This window comes from Aethalodelphis obliquidens, unplaced genomic scaffold (assembly GCF_003676395.1).
Source record: "Aethalodelphis obliquidens isolate GAN/ISIS:26980383/991018 unplaced genomic scaffold, ASM367639v1 scaffold2, whole genome shotgun sequence".
In the NCBI taxonomy this organism is placed as follows: domain Eukaryota; kingdom Metazoa; phylum Chordata; class Mammalia; order Artiodactyla; family Delphinidae; genus Aethalodelphis; species Aethalodelphis obliquidens.
The window spans coordinates 91,284,604-91,311,409 of record NW_020837946.1 but is presented as its reverse complement, the minus strand read 5'-3'; the positions used below and the strand labels follow the sequence as shown (position 1 = coordinate 91,311,409).

The window sequence follows — 26,806 nt, the reverse complement described above, 5'->3', positions numbered from 1 at the left end:
ATTATTTTAAAAGGATAATTCTGGTGCCATAGTTCAACATAATCATCGAAAGGGAAGGGCAGAATCAGATAGGAGCTTATTGTTATAATCTAAGTGAAAGGTGATGGTGACTTTGACCAGGGTAGGATTGGTGCAGGGGATGAGAAGCAGCTGGATCATGGATCTTACTTTGAAGTTAGAGCTGAAAGGATCTACTCAGGGTGTGGTTACAAGGTGTAAGGTAAATAAGAATCAAAGCTGACTCCGGAGTTTTTGACCCGAGCCTCTGGATGGCTGGAGTTGCCATTGAAAAAGATAGGAAAGACTAGAGGAAGATGCTGGGGTATGGAAAATTAGGAGTTTGTTATCGTACATAGAAAGTTCAAACAGTGGTTCAAAGACAGTGGCTTTCAAACTACAGAGTATATCAGAATCACCTGGAGGGCTTCTTAAAACACAGGTTGCTGAACCCCACCCCTGGTGTTGCTGGGGGTTCCCCCACCCAGAGTTTTTGATTAAGTGGGTCTGGAATGGGATCCATAATTTGCCTTTATAACAAGTGCTCAGGTGATGTTGATGCAGCTGGTACGGCACTGGGACTACATTTGGAGAACCACTACTCTAGTACTGGGTGTATCTGCCGAAGAGGTTGGCTAAGGTTAAGAGAATGCCCAGATCGTTAGATGAGAGGAGTGAAATCACAGGTGCTGGAATGTTCTTTGTGCCTTACTGTGGGAGAACCCCCTTAGGGCTAAGATCACTGTGTATTAGCTCATGCCTAAATGGGGAACAGTGGTTTCTGAGTTTTGTTTGATTTTTGTTTTTTTCTGAGTTTTTTTTTTTTTGTTTTTTTGGTTTTTTTGCGGTACGCGGGCCTGTCACTGTTGTGGCCTCTCCCGTTGCGGAGCACAGGCTCCGGACGCGCAGGCTCAGTGGCCATGGCTCACGGGCCCAGCCGCTCCGGGGCACGTGGGATCCTCCCGGACCGGGGCACGAACCCGTGTCCCCTGCATCGGCAGGCGGACTCTCAACCACTGCGCCACCAGGGAAGCCCAAATGTGGGTTTTATAGATAAAAACTTAATAATTGTTCTATCCTGAAATTAATCCTGGTATTTAAAGAATAAAAGAGGTTTTTTGATAGAAATACTGTAGAATGAAAAATAGGATGAACATCTACCTCTTAAATAGAGTAATAGTTTATACTTGGAAAATAAAAACCACATACCTACATAATGGAAAAAGCAGTTTTGCAACAGTGATCATGACAGTCTAATGGAAAAGTTCTTTTGATAAGCATTTTTTATTAGATTGGTGGCTTTTAAACATTTTCGACCATGACACACTGTAAGAAATACATTTTATATCACAAATGATCACATACGTCATCACTTACTTCTGGAGATATGTATATGTGTGTGTGTGTGTATATATATATATATATACACATACATGTATATATATATCTCAGAAATAACAGTTTCATGAAATCATTCTCACCCTGAGTATATGACAGACTTTTTCCATGCTATGCTCTATCAGTTTTTAAAGTGCTGATTTTTACCCACTAAACTGAGAACATAGTCCACATGGACTGTAGTATTGGACTGATGGTGTTGAAATCTTGGCTTTTCCCTTTTCTAGCTGTGTGATATTGATGAAATTACTAAACTATTCTGTGCTATCAGTAAAATGGGGAAAATAATATATCTACCTTACAAGGCTGTTATGAGGATGAAATGAGTTAGAGAACTTAGAACAGTGACCAGCACATAGTAAGCACTATAAAATTATTAGCTATTAAAAGTGTGTTCACAAGCCACTAATTTGTCATAACTTGAAGTTTGCAAAAACCACCTCTTCAGATGACCTAGATCAATCTCACCTGCTACCTTCCCTTACAACAGACACAAATTAGTAAACTAAACTTAACTTCCTCAGAGGCAAATTTAGTAAACACCTTTGTTTTATAGGGAAGATGAAAAAACTGTATTTCCTTCTAAAACCTTAAAATGTGCTTCTAAAATGTAAATCTATGGGGGAGACAAGGCATGATCTCTTGGAAATCCAAAGCATAAAAGGAAAATCCTCCCTGAGATGATGTTTTATTCATTGGTACAGTGCCTTGCATTTAATGTTTTCTCAAAAACTATTTGTTTAAAGTAAATGGAGGGAATTCCCTGGGGGTCCAGTGGTTAGGACTCTGCACTTTCACTGCCGAGGGCCCGGCTTCAATCCCTGGTCAGGGAACTAAGATCCCACAGCTTCGTGGCATGGCCAAAAAAAAAAAAAAAAATAGTGAAAGGAAACCTTACTAGAAGAGTTCTTAAGGAGAGCAATTGATTCATATAGATAATAAATTAATAAATTTGTAATTTATGAAGAATTTCCTGTTCATTTATATCTTAAAATCTGCAAGTCCATGCTTCCCAAAATGTGTTATGTGGAATGCTAAATGGATACATAAAAGTTTGAGACTCTGAGAGAATCACAATATATAGTATAATAATAGATTACTTGCAAAAACAACCCCAAATTGTACCTGTTGAAATGGAATAAAATTTTATTTATCTCCCAGCAAACAGTCCCAGGTGGGATTTCATGGTAGGGATAGGACACTCTGCCCCACACAGTCATCCTGGGATCCAGGCTAATGGAGCGTCTGCCATCTTCAGGCTTGGCTTTCAAAGCCATTCCAGTTATCACCGTTCCAGATCCCTCGAGAGGGTGAAGAGCACAGAGGAAAGCATGTGGGAGGTTTTAGGGTGAGAGGTGGGGTGTCACACATAGCCTCCTACTTACCTTTCATTTGTCAGAACTCAGTTACCTGGTCACACCCACCTGCAAGGAAGGCTGGGATATATGGTCTACTCCCGTGCCCTGGAAGAGAGGAGAGAACAGATTTTGATGCCTTAATAGAAGACTCTGTAAAAACATAGTAAAGATCTATTACAAAGATCCTTGTTTAGCACTATTTAGCTCAGTATTTCCTAAATGCGTTTGACTGTGAAACTCTTGTCTCTCAGCGCCTGTTGACACACTGTAGAAAACGACATACTTCGGGAAAGACTGCTATCAGAAGACTATCAAATCCCATAATGAAAAGAAACCTAAATTTTCCAAGGATGATAGGAGAGATAACTTTTTTAAATGTTTTAAAATATTAATTTTAACACAAATACAGAAAACCATGTAAAACAAATTGCACAGTTTAATGATCAGGTAAACACTCTTGAAGTAGCCACCCAGGTTAGGAGATAGAAACTTGCCAGTGACGTACAAAAAGCTTCATAGCTTATAACCTCCTCACTTCCCTCAGAAGGCAACTCTGCACAGACTTCTATGATAATCTTTTTTCTTACTTTTTCTTTAGATCTGTAATCTGTGTGGGCTAGCCATTAAGTTCAAGCTTGTTTTTATGTATGTCTTTAAATCTCTTTTAATCTAGCTTCTTCCATTTCTTTCTTTTTTTTCTTCCAGCAATCTATTGGTAAGGAAACAGGTCACCTTTCCTATTGAATTTCCCAGTCTGTCTCTTAAATTGCATCCCCGTGGTGAAGTTTAACATGTTCACCTGTCCTGGAATTTCCCATAAATTGGAAGTTGGATGCAGAGAGTTAATCAGATTCGGGTCTTTGGCAAGACTCCTCCATAGAAGATGTGCTGTTTTTCAGGAGGCACGCGAGGTGTGGTTATCCCTTTTTATGTGCTTGGCTATCATTGATGGTCAAAGCCTAAACTCTTTATCATTTAGGAAACACAAAATGGCAACCTTCCAATTCTTTCATCCTTTCTCATTTCCTTGTGGAAGTACTACTGTAAGGAGAAACTTTGCCCAAACTGATAATCACCTACTGATCTCTCCACGGATCCCTTATAGTCACCTGCTTTTGGAGAATGTAAAAATCTCCTACTCCCAGGTTTAGTCTTCCAATTTGGTATTCTTGGGTATGTCAGATGCCCCATTTTTACCTTCTTCTTTCTCCTGCTGGATGCTGATTTCACACAGTTCCGTAACTTCAGTCATTGGTCCCCACCTGTTCATAGTTTGAGGTTTGTGGAGACAACTTGTCACTTCATTTTACTGAGCATATAGTCTGTATGGTTTTGACTTTGCTCTCTTTGTTGCATTATGATATACAAAGAACGTTTATTTTTCATGCCTGTAATGGGTTTCTCAGAATCTCTGAGAAGTATTTTAAACAAGAGAGGCATGAGTAACATTCTTCAGGCAATTTTTCTATCCTAGAGGTTTTCTCGTATCAACCTTTGAGAATCAGGGTTTAGTTTCATTCAAAAATTTCCTTACAAAGCATCACAATGTTTATTTATTTATTTTTTTATTTATTTTGCCTCAAGAAAGACAGAAAGCAGAACTACTGACTGACAATAGGGCTAATTGGCTAAATGAGGGAGAGACACTCTCAGAATTATCAGAGATACCCTGTAACAGAGTAAAGGCCTTGGGTTTCAATATCTGATGGGCGCTGACAAGGCCAGGCCTTAGGGAGTCATGCTTATCTCAAGACAAGAAATTTACAGAGCGACTTCAATTCACAGGTACCTGGATTTATGCCAGGTTTTATTAAACTGTCATTGTTAATAGTTCAGTGTTGTGAGAAAAGTATCAAATTATACATTCTTAGTTGGATTTATTGAAGATAAATCATCTAAATTGTTATTTTATATGGGTAAATTAAAAACTCATTTACTGATATAATTTATTAGTTTAATGATAGACTGTAATTCTGGGAAATACCATTTGGATTTTATAGAAAAAGTATGGGAAAGAGAGAAAATATTATATTCTCATTTTATCAGACATACAGACCTATGGGGAACCCTTACATTTAGACAGTGTGATCATAGTCGAGGGTTGACCTTTTGTCTGCTAATGGCAGCTTACAAAAATCCGGTCTTGTCGCCCAGAAAGAACCAAATTATCCTACACCACCAAATATTTATTATTTATATACTGTATGTCAGACACAGGACAAGGCTCTCAGTGTCCAAGAAAATTGAGACACATGCTCTCCAAATAGCCCATGGGAAGGAATACACACATATCAATACTAGTGCAGTGGAAATGTTTACTACACGTGGTGATTCCATTTATAAGAGTGCAGGGAAGTAAGTGGAGGCTCTCAGAGGGAATATCTGATTTAATTTTGACAGATGAATACAAAGATTTAGGTCAGGTCCAGGGGTAAAGGCCTTGTTGCTAGAGAGAACAAAAGGTGTGAAGGCACAATGTCGTAATGAAGGATTGAACTTTAAGGTAAGTGCTGGTTTTCAGAGTTCAAAAATCTAGTCTCATAAAAGGGCTTATGTACCAGATTCTACTGGTTCTTATTGGTCATCTCCTTCCCTAGCAAATAAACTTTAGCTATATAACTTTGTCCTTTATAATGAGACTGGTCCAAAGTTGACTTTCAGTTAGTTATCAACACATCAGTTTCTCACTTCTCTATTCAGGAAGTTGACAGTGTGTCTTTGTATAAATACTGTAGGGGAGAAAAGATCCCAGTTTATATCTGAAGAGTCTTGATCCAATAAAGAAATCATCTGGGTGTAAGCCTCCTCTGTCATTCTTTTTTTCTTAGCCCACCCTCATCTCCCTAGTGACCTATTCATTACCTTATGAACTTCCAATAAATAGCTAATGAAGAGAAAGGAGTGAGGAGACACACTAAGTCAATCTATGACTTGTTAGCAGCATAAGGGCAATTTTAAAAGGTGGAATGTACAAATATCACCTGAGATTAGGTTGGATTGTGTTTGTGGATTTCAGTCATCTGCACCTCTTCTTTGCCTGTTTCTCTGGGTAGGTAGCGTTAGTAAGACGGTTAGCTGCAGTGTTGGTTTTCAATATATTAATTTCTAGAAAGTGATCATTAAAGTCTACATGGCTATGAATGACAGGCAGAGAGAGGGTATCATCTTAAAAGCATATCCAGCGGACTAGAGACTGATACGCATATGAGGTCTGAGGGAAGGTATTCTTAAAGACTATCAAATTATGCCCCTGTCTTCTTCAAACCCCTTTCTCACCCAGGTCTAGATGAAGAACTAAGATACAGAATATGTAAGTGAATTGTTCAAGGTTACATAGTAATTTCAATTGTGTGTTCATGTTTGTGTGTGTTATTTTCTCTTTTGCTTTATTTGACGGTTTAGGCTAAACAGGTTCATAATTCTTACACACGCTCCTTTGGTTCAAACATTAATTGATTTTAATAAGGTAGAAAAGTAGTGGAACACTAATCAGGAGTATCTTTTAAGATACTTTCATTTTCTTTCATTGGTAAATCATTTAAGTTATTATTCCTTCCCATGAGAACAAATTGGTGAACTAATAAGAAATTATTTGTAAGCATTTAGCATGGGATTCCTTTTCAGATAATGCAGAATAATTACCTGATTTCAATGGCTCTTCTTGATCATCTAGAGACAATCTGATACAATTAAAACATAAAATGACTTTAAAAGTATTGACAGACGATTCAACTATAAAGCCACATGGATAGTAAATGTGTTTCAATGGCTCTAAACATTTAAAATTAGAAGAGACTTTCGTGGCATTTTTCTGCATATTTCAGTGCCATCCAACATTATCATTTTGATTAACAGCCAAGATTAAGTTTACAGGTTGTTCTTGCTACAATATCTGAAAAGGTAAAGGAATAAAAAATAAACAAAACATCCCAAATATGGAAATGATGATTTGATGACATCACTTCAGAGACTTTTCTTTTTCCTGTGGCTTAAACATCTATGTGCCCGAGGTTTCTGGGTCTGGAATTACGTTGTCGTGACCATATTTAATGGTGTTTATTGAACAACCACTGTGGGTAAAATGTATACCAAGATTTTCAGGGAGTGATATGGGAAGTAGAAATCATGATCCATCATGCCTTCAAAGAGTTTATAAAGAAAAGGAGACAGAGTAATAAAGAAACAAAGAATGATCACATAAGGGCAGGTGGAACATATATGTATATGTTTAGAATCAAAGCCTGTGCTCTTCAGCATGGGTTGCTTAGGAAGGAAGAGAAGGATCTGTCATTCTTAAGAGAAAGACTGTCAACGATGAAGCCTCGGTTAGTGTTCTCAAGAAGAAGAAGTATAGGCTTTAGGACACGTGAAAGGAGATTATTCCAGTAGGGGGGAACTTCTGAAGGTCCTCTGTGAGTAGAGCAGATGGATGACAGGTAGCAGGTAGCTTTACCTGGCTCAAGAATGTCATATGAGTTGAGGCTATAAGAGGACATGTGAGACCCCTGGGTAGATTTTGATCTTTGCAGGAGATCTTTGAAGTTCATATTTGTACATTTATTTTGCTGAAATGGCAACAGCATGCAGTGGCTCATCTTCTGGGGATCAGAGGTCCTCCCAAATAAGAGAAAAGTTTTGGTACATTGGCAATATTGATTTCATAATTCCCTCTCTCTGTTTTTTTTAAATGATTTTCTCATTAAAATGTTCTGTGTGATTATTTCTATTGGGCTAGACTCTCTGAGGGCACAAGGGACATTATCTTCCTTTTCTTCATTCATTGAAACATCAAAATGCATGCGTCTCTTGCTACATGGCAGACGAATTTTAGAATAGAGAGTGTTTAATGGATGAAAATAGTCTCATGTGCCTAACTATACATGGGAGATAGAAATGTAGGCTTCATCGTAATGTAGAACAAGAAAGAGCTGTCAGGTGAAAACCCCCAAAACTATTTACATTGAATCCCATAATGGTTTTATTTTCTAAATATTCTGTTTCATACTCTCAACAGTCTCTACCCTGTGGCTGCTGTACGTGTGTCTCCGTGTATACAGATAAGCACATAGAATTTATCAACAAACACGGGGTCCTTTCTAACTCTGCCTGCTCTTTGATTTTCACAGTCGTGTGATCCACACACAACGCAGAGAAGAACCCGCCATCTGCTGAGGCCGTCACTGAGCTCAAGGACGTGCGCTGAAGACTCACAGGTGCGGCCCTGCCTCCTCAACGAAAATTGCTTCCAGTTCCAGTACAATCTAACAGGTACGGTTGAAAACCACGAAGCAAGGAACCAAGCTGTCATAGAATGGAGCTGGTCCATGGCTTTTGTTATTTCAAGAAATTCAAGCTTGTGGTGTACTTGCTCTGTGGGGCTCACGAAGGATGACTGGGGGACCTGACTGGATAGGGATGTTTTAGAGGCACTGAAAATCACCACAGCCTCATTCAGACACAGCTCAGGTTTCTCTTGGGCACCACAGGGCTCAGTGTCTGATACCAAAGGACTGTGTAGTCACGCTGATCTGCTCCCTGCCATTCCCTGGAGCGGCAGACACACAGAATGCCACGAAATGTGGAAGCGGTTGTCTCAGCATAGAATTCAGTACTGATGACCAAATGGCCACATGCCTGCAGAGGCAAAACAATAGCCTTTTCCTGAAACTAATTCCCCACGGAGGACACAGCGGCACTCCCGAGATTTCTCGTGTAGAGAACCTTCTAGGGAATTCTATGGGGCTGTCTGATTGTCTCTATAGGTAAACATTGACCTGGCGTATGTTCCCTTTTTCTTTAGTTAAAGGTCCTTCAGATCATTAGTTTTCATAATAATTTTTGAGAAATACAGTAAAATTTCCTTTTACTGGAAGAGCATGTCTTTAAAATGCTGATTTTACTATATATGGCTTTGCTCTTCCTATTAAACTCTTAGATCATCTACCAAATATGAAAAATCTCCTTAGATAGGTTCTTACTGTATATGATCTAGGATCTTGTTTTTTTCTACCCACAACAACAAAATAAGATTTTTTTGAAAGAATTAGTCATGGGATGGTTTATTCTAACTCCTGGTGTCCAGTTTGTAATACAGTTAGCCAAAATGACAAAAGCTTCTCTCATGAGAGAATAATTTTCTTAAAATGAGAGTTCCTGAAATAGTGCATATACCTTGCCCCCTTTCCCTTCTGGGGTACCTCTCTTGGCTCCAATGTACCAAATATACCAAATGATTTAGAAAATTATGTTTATTCCTTGAAAACATCTTCAAGTTTACATCAAAGACTAGCATCATTTCTGGTTGTTGGTGGTGGTGTTGTTTTCCTCTCTCAGTTATCCCCAGCAAATAGATGATTCCAAACTGGTTTTCCTTGCCCTTGTGCTTAGTGTTTCTCTTTTCCTACCTCAGCCAACTATGAGATGGTTTCTAAAAATTACTTGGCTTTTGACCTCAAGAAACCAAACTTAGGAAGGTAGCTCACTTTGTTATTTGGTGATCTGATTGATTGTTTTTCAATAAAAGAATTGCAGGATGCTTTTAGAAGCCACTTGAAAGTGGTTTTAGGATTCTGTGCACACTCTCCTCCACCAATGCAGAGAATCAAAGGTGTGTTGTATTTTGCTCACATGGTCATAACTTTGAAACTCAGTGTGGTGACCCTGTGCCTGTAGAGTGGAGCACGTGCCAGCTGAGTGAAAATGCGACCTGTGGGCAAGGCGTCAGGACCCGCCTTCTGAGCTGTGTGCGCAGTGATGGCAAGCCTGTTAGTGTGGACCAGTGCGAGCAGGTGAGTTGTGTATACTTGTATCCCGCACCCATGGCTTTGTTTGTTTGTTTATTTTTTTGAATATTGGTCTGCAACCTCCACAATGCTTGATATAAATGACAGTCTGATTTCTTCTCATCACAGCTTAGGTTCAGTTAGAGTAGAGGTACTAGTACCATACAGTTATATCTCACTAGTTTGAACTTAGTTAAAATGACCAGGAAAGGTCATTTTGCATTGGGGAAATAGATTCATTAAAAATATAGTTTTTTCCATTATTTTAAAGAACTTATTTGCCAACAAACTATTGACATCAGGTGACTCTAATATTTAAATATGACTCTTTGTATCGGGCGGGTGATTCATTTGCCTAAATAGGAAACACTGTTCCTTGCATATAAGATGAATACTGACACTTGCTATTAGAATACTTTGCTAATTTGCTGAGCAAATGATTGCTAGGTAATTAGCGCAGTTGCATTTTTCTTTGCAAGGTAAGTCAAAATGCCTGCCTACCAAGTTTCAAATTAGTGGCTTTTGAATTTTTGTAATTTTATTGCTCCCTTTTTTTCCCAATGACAAAATATGTGGAGTTTGGACAAAAACTATAATCAAACCTATTCCAAGAAAGTTGGCGTTTCCTTCCCAACGTATAAGTGAAATGCACGATGGGGGCAGTTTAATAGAAATAAAGATGACCATATGCTGTCCCATTATAAGAATCACTAAAACAGTCTTTGGAATAATTGGAAATAGGTGGGGCCAGTTAGCTCAGGTTTCCACGGAAACCAGCAAAATAGAAGTTGTCCCATTTCTCCTTAAGTAAGAAGAGTCCACAAGTGGAAATTAAAATCAGAACAAAACCCTCCTCACCGATCCTGATTCAGCCTTGTTAAGTACTGCCATAACATCTCTTTAAACCAACAGTATCACCATGGACCAACACCAGCCCTGAGACTAGACCATCTGAAATTGAACATCCCATTTCATGAAATGCTGAGACTGGCTAATACAGGGCAGAGTTCCATCTACCAAGTGTCAGTGATTTATTTTAACATTTTGTTTAATTTCATCTCCCTCTCAAGATGTTGTCTGCTTCAAGACAAATAAATCACCAATCTACAACAACTCCAAATAAGTGAAAATCTTACATTTAGTGTACATAATAAATCTTTCCTTTTGATACAAAGAGCGATATAAACTATTCATTAATAGAAAAATCAGTTTTTCTGCTCTCTAAATTCCCATATATCCAGCAAATATTTAAAGAACGTTAAAGTCCCAAATTAACCTAACTAGAATACCTATATATCTCAAATGGGTCATAGATCCCATGTGGTCATTTCTATTTTGCCCACTTAGCAAGTAAGCATGCTATAATCATTAATTTTATCTCAGTGTGGACATTGCTAATATTTAACTTGTATTGAATGTTAGCATTTTCCCCAATCACACAGTGTGTGATTCCTAAAACAGAACTTTTTTATTATTCTTTCTGTGTTTCTTGGATGATTTATTCTTTCACTAAGACCTCTTCTACCTTGGCCATTAGAAAATGTGTAATTTTGCCTAGATGTGGATTTCAGAGAGGATAAGAGGAAAAGAAGCAGTATCATCAACTTTTCCCTTGATTAAGACCATGATTGTTTTTAGCTAATTGGTCTTTTTTTTTTTACAAACTTTAGATGGTTTGTAGATTTGAGTTTTATTCTTTTTCTATTTATTATTTTAGCCTAGGTAGCTATTAATTTGAGCTATGTACTGTTGGCCCATCTAGAGGGCAAGGAGCCTAGATTTAACAGTGAGGCATCCTCCTGGTTCCTTGCTGGCTGAGTGACAGGACAGATCTCTGTGTCACATAACTGCTTTCCCGGTACCTTAACTGCCAATCTACTTCTAAAGTTGAGGATTTTATCAAAAAAAAATTGGGGCTGACAAGTTTCTATTTCGTGAAGTAAGGACCATCATTTTCTAGGCTTGCCATCAGTTTCTACAAGCCAGGATATTTTTCCCCACAAAAATGTAGAAAGATTATTCTCATAGAATAAAGATTATTATCCCATAAAAGGATAGTGATTTGATTGGATGTTGCTGTGAATTCTTCAGTACAATCACATTTCCCTCCCATCTGCAGCATAACTTGGAGAAGCCTCAGAGGATGAGCCTTCACTGCCTGGTGGAATGCATGGTCAACTGTCAGCTCTCGGGGTGGACGGCTTGGACAGAGTGCTCACAGACTTGTGGCCATGGAGGTATGTGGCTTCCCTGTGTTGGTTCCCACAAAACAATTTAGTCTTTAAGTATCTCTCCGTATGCCATAGCTTGACATACGGGATAAGGCATGTTGGCCAAGCTGGACATCACATGAGGCTGACCCAGGGGAGCAGAGGGAACGAGCCTGGCCTCCTATCAGTCCTTTTTTATTTTTTAATGTTTCTTTTTTGTTGTTGAAGTATAGTAGATTTATAATACTGTGCCAGTCTCTGCTGTCAGCAAAGTGACTCAGTTATACACATAGTAGACGTTCTTTTTTTTAAATATTCTTTTCCATTATGGTTTATCACAGGATATTGCCTATAGTTCCTCATGCTACACAGTAGGACCTGTTGTTTATCCTTCCTATATATTAGTTTACATCTGCTCATCCCAAACTCCCAGACCTTCCCTCCCTCACACCCTTCCCCCTTGGCAACCAACCACAAGTCTGTTCTCTATGTCTGTGAGTCTGTTTCTGTTTCATAGATAGGTTCATTTGTGCCATATTTTAGATTCCAGATGGTATTTGTCTTTCTCTGTCTGACTTACTTCACTTAGCATGATAATCTCTAGTTGCATCCACGTTGCTGCAAATGGCATTATTTCGTTCTTTTTTTTCTGGCTGAGTAGTATCAGTCCTTTATAATGAGGCAGAGGGTGAAGAACTGGCCTAGTAACAGTAACAGACCCCAGAGGGGCCACTGACCCCATGGGATGGTGTTTATTTTAAAGGTCCTAAGTTCAACCAATTCAAAAAATGTTAGCCTCTGTGGCTTTTAGAAGAAGATGTATCCTATAAGTAAAATTAGTTCCTGTATCAGGTAAACCCCCCCAGTCACAGTGGCTTCCTATCATAGGTTAGAAACTAATTTTTCACTCCCATAAAGGAAGGGGTAGTTTCTGCTTCACGAAGTCAACCATGGACACAGCTTGATGGAGGCCTTACCGCTTAAACATAATCAAGTTTCTCTGGAGGGTGCTATCCAGCTCGTCCTGTGGAGGTTTTTATGGACCAGATTGGAAGTTGCGTATATCTCTACTATCTATATTCCATCAGATAAAATTTGGTTGCACTTCTCCAGCTCAGTGCAAGACAGCAGAGTAGGAAATGTAGTTTCTGGATGGCGAGTCGCTTCTTAGCAACAGTGTTATGGAGGAAACAGTTCCTGTGGAGGAAAGGGAGTATAAATCTTTGCTGAACAGATAGCTATTAATACTATAAATTCCTGGGTAAATAATGAACAATGGCAAGGAATTCAGCTGATACTCGCGAGCTAGGCAAATGGCAGCCATAGATGGCACTCCAGCCGTCAGGCTAAAGTAGGGACCAAAACATGTGTCCATGTAAAGAGAACAAGGAGAGCATAACAGGCAAGCACAGAGCTGTGGTTCAGGATAGGGTTCTCATCCTGAAAAAGAGTTACAGTTTATCACAAGGTAAATGTCAGAAATTTGGAATAGGGACCTAGGGAAAATCCTGCTATATGGTTAGTCATTAAGTAGGGGAGGAAGAGGGAAGAAGAATTGCACGTTGGAGGAATCATGGAATCTGATGGGGAAAGGGGTTAAAAGACCTGGATCTGATCACCAAACAAAGATATTTGGAAGGAGGTTTTTAGAAGCTCTGTGACTGGACCACTGGAACTAGGATATGGGCTCATTTCTAAGCTATTCACAAATGAGCATACTGGGGCTATCGCTAATTCTCTGCCTTAGTTGGGATTGTCTGAGGAGCAAACGCAGGATGTAGCAGGAAAAGGGGCTCACCTGCGAAGTCAACTCTAAGATCCTGGAGAGGGCAGAGCTGACAACAGTACTCAGGATATGCCTTAGAAAAACACAGCTAAGGAAGCTGAAATTTATTTCCACAGAGAGCATCACTCAAAAGGAAAATCTGGGAATCACAATGTCCAGAAATAACAGCATGCCATTTCCTGCACAATCGAGAGCCTGCAAAGCACCTCAGGAAACCAAATGGCAAATCTTAGGACCAAGATTTCAGTGATTGATTGACCTATATTAGTTTCTCAAATATTCTGATTGGGCAGCATGTATAGTTTCCAGCTGGGCATCAACTTTAAAGTTGGGTAAATCGAGTTTCAAATTGCAGCTCTTTAGGCAAATGACTTACTCTGAGTCTCAGCTTCTTCATCTCTAGAATGGAATTCATGCACATGTTAGAGGCTTTGTTTGGGGTTTGAGAATTAAATGCTATGAAGTGTATGTAGGCGTGTAGCACAGTACCTGACACAGCATTGGTGTTTATTATGTGTTAATTTCCATCTCCACCTTCCTATGCACCAGTAGGAAAGAGTGTTATCAGAGACTCCCTAGGGTCTTGTAAAGATTTTCCCATAGACTCAGTTCCTCTCATGGTCCACTCTCACATCTCGTCCTTTTACCCCACTCAAAGTCCATACATTAAAATCACAGCCTAAGTAATATTTTGAAAATGCAAATCCGAACAGTTGTTTTCCTATTGACTTAAGAGTCATTTATCCATTAAACAAATACTAATGTGCCAGTCATAGTACAATGTGTTAGACATGAAGCAGTGAGGGGGGCGGGAAGACAATTTCCCTCTTCTCATGATGCTTACAATCTAGTTGAGGGACAGTACACAGTAAACAAATAGGTAATATTACATGTAGATGAGTTCATTAAACTAGAGGTGTTATTTGCATTAGTGATGTGAATAACTGGTTGCTTCCCTGTCCAGCGTGAGCTACCCTGGTTATCCCACAGCCAGAAGCACTGCAGTCTTGTCCTCATGGGCCTCTGCTAGGAGGTGTGACTCTCCTACGGCTATGAGAACAGCCGTAAAGGGTAGCATGGAAAAGTAGAGAAGGGATGAAGTCCTGTATTGTGAGCATGGTCCACAAGGACCTGCAGGATCTCCCGCATGCCCGCCTCTCTATCCCCATCACCCTCCACTATCATGTTGGATCTCTCTGCTGTGATATAGTATATTTCAGTCACGATCTTGAGTGTATGCTTCCTTCCACCTTGATTCCTTGCCTCCCGTGGAATATCTCACCATCACCCCCACTATCACCTTCTAATACTTAAATTATGTATAAATAGAACCAATTTTTTATAATTTTTATTTTGTCATCATGTCAATATAGATATATTACAATGAACATTTACAATGTTTCAAATGGCATTTTTTAAAAAATATTTATTTATTTATTTATTTATTTATTTAGTCTGCACCGGGTCATAGTTGCGGCACACGGGATCTTTGTTGCGGCATGCATGCAAGTATCTACTTCCCCAACCGGGGATTGGGAGTGTGGAGTCTTACCCACTGGACCACCAGGGAAGTCCCTGAATCAATTTTAATATCTGTCTGTCTAAGGAATCAATGACCTTGTTTGGGTTCTTCATGGGTGAACCCCTCTAGTTCCCATGAAGCACAGTACCTGGCACATGGGGGAAATCTCAGTTAACGTTTGTCACTGCCCAGGTGGTTCTGGACTATAGGGGAAAGTTTGAAGGGGAAAAGCTTGCAGACTGGATCGTAAGCCCAAAGGCAGCCAACGCCTGCCAGGGGCTATTTTCCTCTCTCTCTAATTAAACTCACAAGTCTAGTATCATTACTCAAAAATGTGTTCAATGCAAGGAGACAGAAGATCTGTTTATCATTATTTTTGCCCCAAATATCCTAATTCTGCCACTGTACAAAGTCAGTGAAACGTAACAGATCTCCATGTTATGCTAATACACTACCTTTGAAACTAAGACCCCCCAATTGTAAGTTTAGTATTATAAAATATGACTTTAATTTTTCAAGCAGTTCTGTTAGTGCTGTGGACTCATGAGACCTCGTTAGTCTACTTGAAAAACAAAAACAAACAAGGAAAATTACTTTCCAAATCTGAATCCCACTATTAGAGATTTCTAGGCAATTAGAGTTTGAACTTAAATTCACCTTTTCTAATCCTTAGAATAATAAAGACAAACGATGGAAAATTTCCTAAGGAAAGTCATCGTGTGACCTAAGGCACAGAAGGACTAAAGAAGGGATGTTAACTACCTAGAGAAATCGAATTGTGTAAAGCACTTGGAAGTCATTTGATAGTTTCCATTGGCACATAAATATAGCACTAGTTATAAGTCACTTCTAGCTAGCTTCTAAGGGTCTGCTAGGGTACGTTCTTGAGAATCCTTTCTTGACCTTTAGATGCCTTGATCTCCTGAATTAAGATGTAATAATGCCTTTTAAAAAATATTCCATAATCCTGATACTCCTGGCAAACCTTCCAGGAATCTAAATGTATATGTATTCCATTTTTCCTTTATATATTGAACCAGGATTTATAAAGCTTACATCTATTATCCTTATCCTGACACCTATTGGTGCACTCTTTCATTGTCAAAAGTGGCAGTGCAGAAAATACATTATATGGTCATCCTGCTATTTTGACTTCTATTCTTAAGTCAGGGCTGTAGAGACGTCTACTCGTATATTTCACAAATACTCACTGGAAGTTTCCCCAAAGCCAGGCATTCTCCCAGGAGCTGAGGATACACCATGTATAGAAAGGATAAGATCCCAGGGAAACAAAGTCCCCTGACTTCATAAAACTAACATTCTAGTAGGAAACTAGATGGTGATGACAAGACAGGGAGACGGCAAGTAGACAAGTGAATACACACAAAAGTAACAGACACTGATGAGTGCTGTGTCGAAACAAAAAACAAGTTATGTGATGGACAATAACAAGTGTCTTGCAGGGGAGTGAGGGATGTGGGAAGAGAGGCCACTGAGGAGGTGATATTTATGTCAGAATTGAATGACAAGGTGCCGTAGTTCTTGTAACTGGCGTTTTCTTTCCTAGGCTTCTCAGGGTTCAATCTCACAGGCATTTTTTGACTACCTGTTGCATTCAAGGCTCTATATCAGAACCTACAAACAAAACTATAAAAAGGACTATTTATACATTATATTTGTGCCCAATCTTCATCTTTAAAAAAATAAATAAAATGACCAGTACAAAGAATAGGACACATAGTCCTTGAATTTTTAGGCAGCTACCGTCAGGACACTGCTGAGACAGCCTTTGTGGTTCTGTTCTGCTCTATTCTATTCTATTCTATTCTAATTCTACCAGCCCTCAAACTATCAGTACTCTTCCAGCACCTCTCTTTTCTGATCACCAGCCCCCTGGCAGATAGTACTGTTTCCAAAATGAGACAACTCTGCATTTAAATCATGCCTTAATCCTCATGCAGCACAAGCTAAAAGTGACAGACAAACAGCAAATAATCAAATGCAGTGATGTATGGCACAGATGAACTTGTTTCTTAAAAGAGACCAAACTCTGGCGCCGAAAAGGTTGGAAACTACCCTTGAAAAACATCTGCGCCTTTTCTCTTCTAAAACGGTGTGCCCGCAGCTGTCCTTTTAAATTTTTTTTCAATAATCACTTTATTTTATTTTATTTTTCCAATTCAGAATATATTTATTTAGGGCCTTTCCATAGTCAGTTTATATTAATATAAGTTTGCCACCTTTTATTGTTCTTTTTTTTTAACATCTTTATTGGAGTATAATTGCTTTACATTATTGTGTTAGTTTCTGCTGTATAACAAAGTGAATCAGCTATACACACACACATATCCCCATATCTCTTCCCTCTTGCGTCTCCCTCCGACCCTCCCTATCCCACCCCTCTAGGTGGTCACAAAGCACCAAGTTGATCTCCCTGTGCTATGCGGCCCGCAGCTGTCTTTTGTACTAGCTGCTTTCTTTTTTCCAAGTGGTGACGGCAATGGGGCAGGGACCACAAGAGGAGACAGAGTTTATTTAGCCACATGAAAGTGCGCAAGCAAGTTGCAGGGGCGTCTGACTTCAGCACCTGCGGCTCTCCGCTGACTTCTCTACCAAGAGCAAACTGCACACCGTCGTCTCCGTTTAGGACATCACCGGGCTGTCGGGCAAATCCTGGCAAGTTGGGTGTCCTGGATGCTTCCCCCATAGCCACACTTCCCCATCAAACCCACAGAACTATATTGATCTGAGGGGAAACTTTGAAGGGAGCTCTTTTTTATTTCCAAGCGTCTGGGTTGTCTCTTTAATGTACACCCGATGCTTGGCATATACTTTCTAATTGTGTTAAAGATTTCAAGGTTAGAACAGCTTGAATCCAATTTATTTCACGTTAAAGAGAGACTGATTCTAGACTTCCACTAAGGGATCTTTTTAGATAGATTTCAAAGATCAAAGCATGTAATAGAAGAGCTTAATATTTGGATTAGTCATGATCTTTGTCTGTTGAATTTTCATCAGTTCAGTGGAATGTAGAACCCCCTAAATTTAGCATATCATGAATTATTCATAATTATTATTTAAGCAAAACGTTCCAAGAAGGTCGTTAATCCCAGATTATGATTCGTTCTTCTTTCATATTTTTTAATTCAGGGTGTATGAGTTTATAATATTTTTCTATACTATGTAATCCAGCCTGCCTCTTGTGTTTCACAGATGGCATATGATTTTTCTGTCCACTCTAGTCCGTAATGAAAATAATAATTTTGTATTAACTCCAAAGCACCACAAGTTTGTGCTTTCCAGCTTTTTTCTTTCTCTTTTTGTTTAAAGATTTTAAAAGGCAAGCCAGTAACCTTCAGTTTGTGTCTGAATAAAACATGATCAGTGTCATATCCTTGATCACACACAGTCCAATAGTTATGACAGCTCAAACTTATTGACTATATCAAGTAATTAGTTCCTATAACAGAGAACAAGCAGCTGAATTGTAGAATGGGAAAAAAGAGAGACTAGAGAAGAATATCCAGTTTTAAAGCTGGCTTTTCCAATGGCCAGTTGTAAGACTGAGCCAGCCTTTTATTCCACTATCTTTTATCGGTAAAAAGACGAAATATTAGAATAATTACTTTTTAATATCTATTGGTCAAAGGCACAATTATTGGTACCAGGAGTATTTTAGCTCTTTACAAGAGTAGTCTGAAATTATAGGCATAACTTTACAGGTATGGGGACAGGCAATTAAGTAACCTGTTCAAGGTCACACAGCTTGTCAGTTGTAGAGGAAAGATTTGAACCCAAGTTCAGGTGTCTTCTAAGCCCCATTTTCTCCACTGTGCCCCTTTACATCTGACACTGTATATGTAAATGTTCATGTTATGTGCTTGGTCCTGGGTTGGGTGCTATGTCACTTTATAAAAATTCTCATAATTTTTAGGTGTATTTAAGAATAAGCAGAGGAAATGGATCTCAGATTGGAACATAAAGGGCAGTGAGGGCTTTAAGTCTCTCTGAATTTTAAGCCTCCTAAATGTATACTTGTCTCATAATTAGCAGTGTTGCATATTATTATCTCTTCCATCTAATTGGAATATAGCTGCAGGGAGCCAGTCTTCCAGATAGGGAATGTGTGAGACTGATAGAATAGCTCCAGGATTGCTAAAATCACTCTCTGTGACTTTGTCATCTTGCATCTCACGGAGAGAGCCTCATTGGGGGTATTTCTGCTGTATACTTACAGTGGTCTGTCAAGTGTTGATACCTCTTAATGGGTCTGAAACGTGATTGTTGGGAACAGAACTGAAAATAAGCAGCTAGAATGCATACGCACTGTCACAGAGAAATCTGGAGCTCTATCTCCAAGCAAAGGCAACGGTGCCTAATCTTCTGCCTTTAAAAGACCTATCTCACTCCCGTGATACCATGGTCTATCTTGACCTCTAAAACTGTGGTCTTGTTACTTCCTTACTTCGCTAACCCCACCCCCAAATAGATGGTTATGGCTGGGGCTCATCTATTTTACTCTGAAAAACTTATGGACTCTTTGCCTTGCCTAACTTGAGTGTCCTCTATGATGAAAGGTGTCTGGATGCCTGAAGCCATTTTTAGACAAGCCAAGGAGTCCCTCTGTAGGGGAAACTCATGGACTGTAGCTCTGAAGGCAGAATCACTACTGCACCTTCCATCTTCAGTAATGCCAAACACATGCTGAAGATCTATCTTGAGGCTGCAGATCGAGATCGTAGTTTTTCTCCACTCCGTTATATTAGAAAATAACCTTGATCCCCAATCCATGTCAATCCAGGCTGTATATTTACAACAAACTTGGCACTTAAAAAATAAACTTGGATAAAAATTCCAGATGATGTGTGTTAAGAGAAGTAAAAACCAGATGTCCAGCATAAAGAACTGCATGAAATTAACTGAGCATTTTATAGACAATCTAACTTACTTCTGCTTTCAGAAATTTACTCTGACAAGTACCCCAAAGCAAATAAAGAGTTATCACAGAGTAAGGTGTTAATACCATAATTGTAAGTAGTTTCTTCTAAAGGAAAATATGAACTGTATGAATACAGGTAACCCATTTATTGCAGAGGGGAGGCCTAAGTGTACTTCTCAAACTTGTTCAAGTGGCCTAATGACCTCAGCATAGCATCTGATACCTGACTTGGACCAGGTGAGATTTGTGGGAAAGCAGATGCTTTTGGAGTACAAGCAATTTTTGTTCCCATCCTTCTAGCTGTGTGACTTTGCAAAAATTATTTAATTTCTCTGGGCTTCAGTTTATCACATAGGAAATGAGACTGGGATTCTTGTTGAAGCGATAGATTTGAGGCGGGTGGGGAGAACAGGTGCTCTCAGGGGAAAGAAAACAAAGAAAGCAGGATAAGGAAGGGAACAGAACTAAGCAAGAATATGCTATATTGTCTCTATATCCTAGAACATTGTATTCACTCAATTAATTTAGACCCTCCCTCCATAATGAGGAATACTTTTATAATGACACAAGGTATTATACAATAAATTGCCTTAACCACAGAGACATATGTGATGAAAATTGATTAACAGATTGACCTGACCAGCTATTAACGAGGTGGTTGTTAGTATCCCTTTGCTTCTGTTTTCATTTATTTTGTAATCTGCTAGTATTTTCCACTGACTAATACTGGGTAGCAGCCACCAAAGGCTTAAGAGTAAATTCAAAGTAGCAAATACTTAAAAGTGGAAACATTTTATTCAGTAACCTAATTTTTTGGTGCATATCAGGAAGGACCATCATCACCTTGAGGTTAGTGACACTGAACATCATTCTTTGTGGTGTAGGTTGGCCAACCCTTACAGATGTCAGCTCAGGAAGACCATTCCCTGCCAACGGTTGCGCACATGCCTTGAAAATATAACTCATGTTAAAAAAAAAATAGTTCCCAGGTGGAAAGCAAACCAGTAATAGTAATATTCAAATAACATTCTGTAAGCTCAAAGTGACTTCATATACTACTGTCTTCGTATTTACATGGCTACGGTACGTTGGAGTTTATAGGTATGTTCATATAAATTGCTCAGATATTTAATGAACTATTTAAGATTAAACAGGTAAGTTCGTCATTGCTCTATTCTTATATTTCTTTTTCCAATTTCCCATTCAAACGTACTTTGCATTGTGTGCCTTGCCTGGGTCGTATTCAAATTGTCCAGAGCTATCAAAACCATGATTTTCAGTTAATTCAATGAGCATCTGTCAGGACCACGGAAGAACCATTGTGTAGTTGTAACACTGTAACAGTGTTACAATGGAACCTATTAAAAGATATCAACTATCACTGTAACAGTGTTGGTGACTGGCTCCCTGGATCTGAGTGTATGGTCAGAACAGAGAACCATTGTGTTTGACTCCATCTCTTTTTTATGAATGTATACATTGACAAACATATAAAGAGTTTTTTGTTGTTTTGGGGTTTTTTTGCGGTACACGGGCCTCTCACTGCTGTGGCCTCTCCCGTTGCGGAGCACAGGCTCCGGACGCGTAGGCTCAGCGGCCATGGCTCACGGGCCCAGCCACTCCGCGGCATGTGGGATCTTCCCGGACCGGGGCACGAACCCGTGTCCCCTGCATCGGCAGGCGGACTCCCAACCACTGTGCCACCAGGGAAGCCCTATGTAACGAGGTTTGAGGGTTTGTTTTTTTTTTTTACTGCTTAAAATTTCCCACATCCCCTTTGTCAGTGGAACCTCAGAGTGAAGCCTGACCGCTGCTGAGTTCAATGGGAGTGTTATCTGGTCCAATATGCTTTAAACCTGTATGCAGATACCAGTATTGGCCTTTCTTTGGGGGGGGGTGTTACGACTAGTGTGCCCCACTATCTATTTTCTTCTGGAAGTCTTACCGTGCAATCCTTTTTCCTTCAATGCCAGAAATTATTGCTAATTTAACAGTAGGCCTAGTATCACTGTTGCTTATAATGAGTTCCCAATATTCCTAAAGGGAGGGGAGGAAAAGTTTCAGAGAGAATTGCTAGCAAACTTAACCTACTGTAATCTGGGTTTTTATTCAAGTGGAAACATTTTGGATCTAGTACTTTTCTCTCTTTTATAGCCTGAAGTGCAGATGAATAAGAGAATCAGTTTCTATAGCTCATTGGTATTACCCATTAAACATATTGTCTATATCAACTATTGAATTCAGGTTTCAAATAGATTCGTAAACCCAAACAAGAGTTGTTTGGAGAGTGTCCAAGAAGTTTCTCTTATTCTTAGATTGGAAGCATGAGGATGTGGACGGCAGCCACCTTCACTCTTACTCTGAGGGCAAAAGGAGCGTAGGCTAGGGTGTAAGAGGTTGGGTGGGACCAGGCTAAATCATTATGGACTTCGTAGCTGTGTGCATTTAATGTGAAAAAGTCCAATAGAATACAAGTAGCATGCTTTATATACCCATTACAGGTTTGTTCCAGGGCCAGGTCTAGGAATTGATATGAAATAGTAGTTGTCAAAATAAATGATTAAAATATTAAGATTTAGCCAGCACCTACTCTATTTTAGTTACGTTGTTAAGGTAGTTCATATAGGGTATTTTTAAATTCATATGCAACATGAGATTAGTCCAAGGAGTCCTCATCATCTCAGTATTCTTCACCTGAATCAGCATAATTGTGAGATCTATAGGAAGCAGAACCCCTCATACTATCAAAATATCTGCTGTTGAACTGACCACTTATAAAGCCGTCCCGCAGTCAACGAGTCTCCTGGATTAACGCACATGCCCTGACATTGCATCAAGGTATTTGTTGGTCCATCTCTAGCTGCAAATGGAATGTTTACCCACAAAAAAGGGGCACAAAATGGAGCAATCTGTACACCAAAGATTAAGCGGAGCTCTTGAGAAAATTGATGAAAAGTGACTCAAATAACAAAGATTCTATGATCAAACTGCAAAAGCCAGTCACAATAGAATAAAACTTTCATAGGGTCATCATAAAATTATGTAAAAAATATCAATGGTTGATTTATTCTTTGTCCTAATAATAACTGCATAGTTGCAATTACCTGCATGGTAGTTGATATTAGATAAAATAAACCCACTTGCATACTTTTTACTTGCAGAAAAAGTCCCATTTAGACATTTTTCATTATTTATTAAAAATAATTGAATTCCTATTTGAAATACATTCATTTTTAAGTGGCATTTTCCCCAGCATGAATTATCCTCAGATAATGACTCTCCGTATACTTAATTTTATTTTACAGGAGAGGAAATTTATGCTCAGAGGAGTTAAAGTACTTTCATACAGTCACATCATTTACTAGCTGTTAATCTGAGAGAACTGTTTCCAACTAGAGAATTTTGATGCCAAGTCCAGGTTTCTTTGCGCCATTCATCAGCTATTTTAAAATGTTCTTTTTCTCATATTCTATATCAGATCATAACTTTAAATATCTTTCATTTGCCCACATCCTCCCCTGCTTTCTCCTCTCATGAAAAATCACTGTCACAAAACAATTCCTTAAGTCTCCTGCCGTTAGAGGTCCCTTTTATAATAGAATAATTACTGCCGAGAGATAGGTGCAAGGTTGAATATTACATCCAGTGTGATGTTTAGAATTCCAGGGACCATTGGAAATGGTGGGCCTCCTTTTCTATACCATCTGTATTCCACGTAGCTAGATTTTATATTTACAACTTCAGGAATTGTGGGGAAAGTGCCTAATTTAAGGGATACTTTCTCTGATTATTTAATTTATACAGCCAAATACCCCTGACTTAGAAAAAGGAACTTATTAAAAGATATCAAGTAACCCAAAGAAACTTGAGGTGCAGTAGGTACCTTTTATACCCTCGTGCCTTCGTTAGCAATATTTTTCTTACGAACTTTAATATTAGCCAATTAAACATGATAATATACTTCAAAATGTAGAATGATCATATGCTTCTCGATAGAAGCTGGCATCGTTTGAAAATCGTATCTTGGTGTTTGGATAGCAAAAGGCAGAGAAATCATATAGATGTGCTTTCAATGAGTGGTTGTAAGACTTCATTATTTCAAAACGTAATGGCATCATTTTTTTTTTCCATTGACTTCATTAGGTTCCCCCCACCTTGATGTCCCGCAGAAAATATCTGTCACTTTAATGGAAATAAATAAAATAGTCCTAAAGTAATGGCCATGATGCATGCCATCAATTCAAGAACAAGCTTGAAGTTATTTGGTTTTAATGAAATAGAACCTCTTTAGCTGTGATAAAAGTGATACTACATTGTCATTATTCTTACATAGATGGATAGAGAACAGAGTGCAATGATAATGACATTCGGGTAATAGATACTTAGTTCAAGAGAATAAACATAAAGATTATCATAAAACTGAAGAGTATTGAAACAAGAATTAATGTGAAATCTTGAGCCACATGTGTTCACCAAGCAGGGACAGTGTTTCATATGAATAAGGTGACGTCCAACCTGTATGATTTGATTTGAGTGGTGCTGGGAAGGAACATCTGTCCAAAGCATATGTTCTCCTCAGTGCCCAGGGGGCAGAATGGGTAGATTCTGTTATTCGCAAAGCCTATGTTATCTATAATATGGAAAAATAATAGCATTTTCCTCCGGGGTTGTTATGATTATTCAGTGAGTCAGTATATTTAAAGTATTTAGAAAATTGCTTACCACATGGTATCTTCCAAATAATTACGGTGATATATCATCACACATTTTCAGATACCAGATAATATCATATAGACAATTTATAAAAATATGAATTAAACAAATATTCAATTAGTGTTTAATATATATGGAGTACCATGTTAGGGACAGAATCCCAGGCCTCAGGGAATTTAGAATCCAATGACTAGAACTTCCTAGCTTTCCTAAAGGGTCTTCTCAGAGAGAATTAGTTTACCACCAAATCTATGATAATATTCTGGTGGTCACTAAGAGGTCTAGTTCACTGAAGGTGTGAGTTACCCTTACTTCTCCCTGAACTTGAGGGCATGTGGGAATTCTTAGCCAAGGTTTTCAAGTGAATTCTATGCAGAAGTGAAGTCATTACTCTCTTTCCATTTCTCTTAAGAGGTAAATGTAGAATCTTTGACATCAACTAAAAGACCCCACTTTTAATAGCTTTAACAGTATTCCCTCAACCTATTCTCTTCTTAGCTCTTTCCGTCCAGCCACACTGGCCTGTCAGGCCCTCAAACCTGTTCTGCTCCTTCAGATTTCTGCTTAAAGCTCAACTGCTCAACTGATTCCTTCCCAGACTGGGCGGCATCCCCATAACATGCTCTCATAGAACCTTCTGTTTTTCCTTTAACATTTATCACAGATACAATTACATAATTAACTTTATAACACCAATGGAAGGGCATGCATTCACAGATAGCTAATAGTAATGAAACTATATGCACATCATACCTCATCAGTAAAAAAGGACCAAGAACAAGAGGGAGCAGGAGGGAGAGCAAGAGAGAGAAACAAAGACACTTAAATTCCATCCACTCTTCCACTGAATGAGCTTATGACCTGATGCCTAGGGGTGGGTATAAGATGACATGGGAGCCCTACTCTTTCTTGAGCTATTCTTATTAACCAATTTCCTTTCATTAGGAAATGGAGTACCAGCATTTGAACATATGTGTTTCAAACAACATGGCTTCTTCCCACAAGTCAACAATTTTATCTTGTACTCAGTGAAAAAAGAAATTGGTCCTAAAATCTAGGAAAATTGGCCATGTTGAATTAACGGAGAGACACTATTGGAACCTCAGGGTGGCACCTTGCTAGGGAATTTTCCAGGGTAATTTGGATTATATGCAATTTTTACCTTACTTTCTGATTCAGAACCTAACAAAGAAGATACAACTCTATTTTTGTTTAATATTTGTAATCCTGGCATGGAATATAAAGTCTGTGAAGGTAGAAGGTACATCTGGCGTTTTCACCACTATATCCCTAGCCCAAGGCAGGATGCTTGGATTATTTTAAAGCTTAATAGATAAATATTTGTTAACATTCAGCCAGTGTTTATGGGGATCAGTCTATTTGGCAACAGTACAGAGTTTGGACTTAAGCCGGCTAAAGTAGAAGACAGACAGAATTTCAGATCCTTAAGCGTGATGCACACCTCAGATAACTTGTGTCTCCACAGAAACCTAAACTAAAATGGCAGAAAAACTGAAACCTGGACATGACAAAGTTCAGTGTGTTTTAATGAAGCCTTTTGTATGTAAGGCAACATTCTGTCCTTTAATTCCCTTTCCAAGCCAAACTCTAAGGGAAAAGCTGACATCTCCCTTATCATTTTAGGTCGAATGAGCCGGACTCGATTTATCATTATGCCAACCCAAGGAGAAGGACGGCCATGCCCCACGGAGCTTACCCAGCATAAAACCTGCCCAGTGACCCCCTGCTACAGCTGGGTCCTCAGCAACTGGTCTGCATGTAAATTGGAGGTAGGTCATGGAATGACAGAGAAATGCTTCTCAGTATGTCCAAAGCACTTGTCTAGTCAAACCTATGTGCTGATGGAACGAATTTCACAGTACCAGGGGCCTGGCATGGTGTATTTTTATGCAATGGAGAACATGGAAAAAAGAACCAAATGACTTAACCTCACACAGAGTGATATTGCTAGGAAAATAAATAGCCGTTCATTAGGCACTATTTATAATAAGCTGGTTCAGGGGACCTCCAGTCTCTTTGGCATCCTCAAAAATTCTCTATCTTCTTGGCTTGTTGGAAATATCAAAGCATTATGCAATTA

General features: G+C 39.0%; 1 protein-coding gene across 1 annotated transcript in view; it reads left to right on the top strand.

Annotated features, from left to right (window-relative positions):
- THSD7B (thrombospondin type 1 domain containing 7B) overlaps positions 1–26,806 on the top strand; it is a 765,597-nt gene that overhangs the window by 707,418 nt on the left and 31,373 nt on the right. Inside the window, exons 17-20 of the mRNA XM_027132057.1 lie at positions 7,880–8,021; positions 9,426–9,541; positions 11,655–11,772; positions 26,350–26,495. Of these exons, the coding sequence (XP_026987858.1) occupies positions 7,880–8,021; positions 9,426–9,541; positions 11,655–11,772; positions 26,350–26,495 (522 nt within the window). The remainder of the gene's footprint in view (positions 1–7,879; positions 8,022–9,425; positions 9,542–11,654; positions 11,773–26,349; positions 26,496–26,806) is intronic.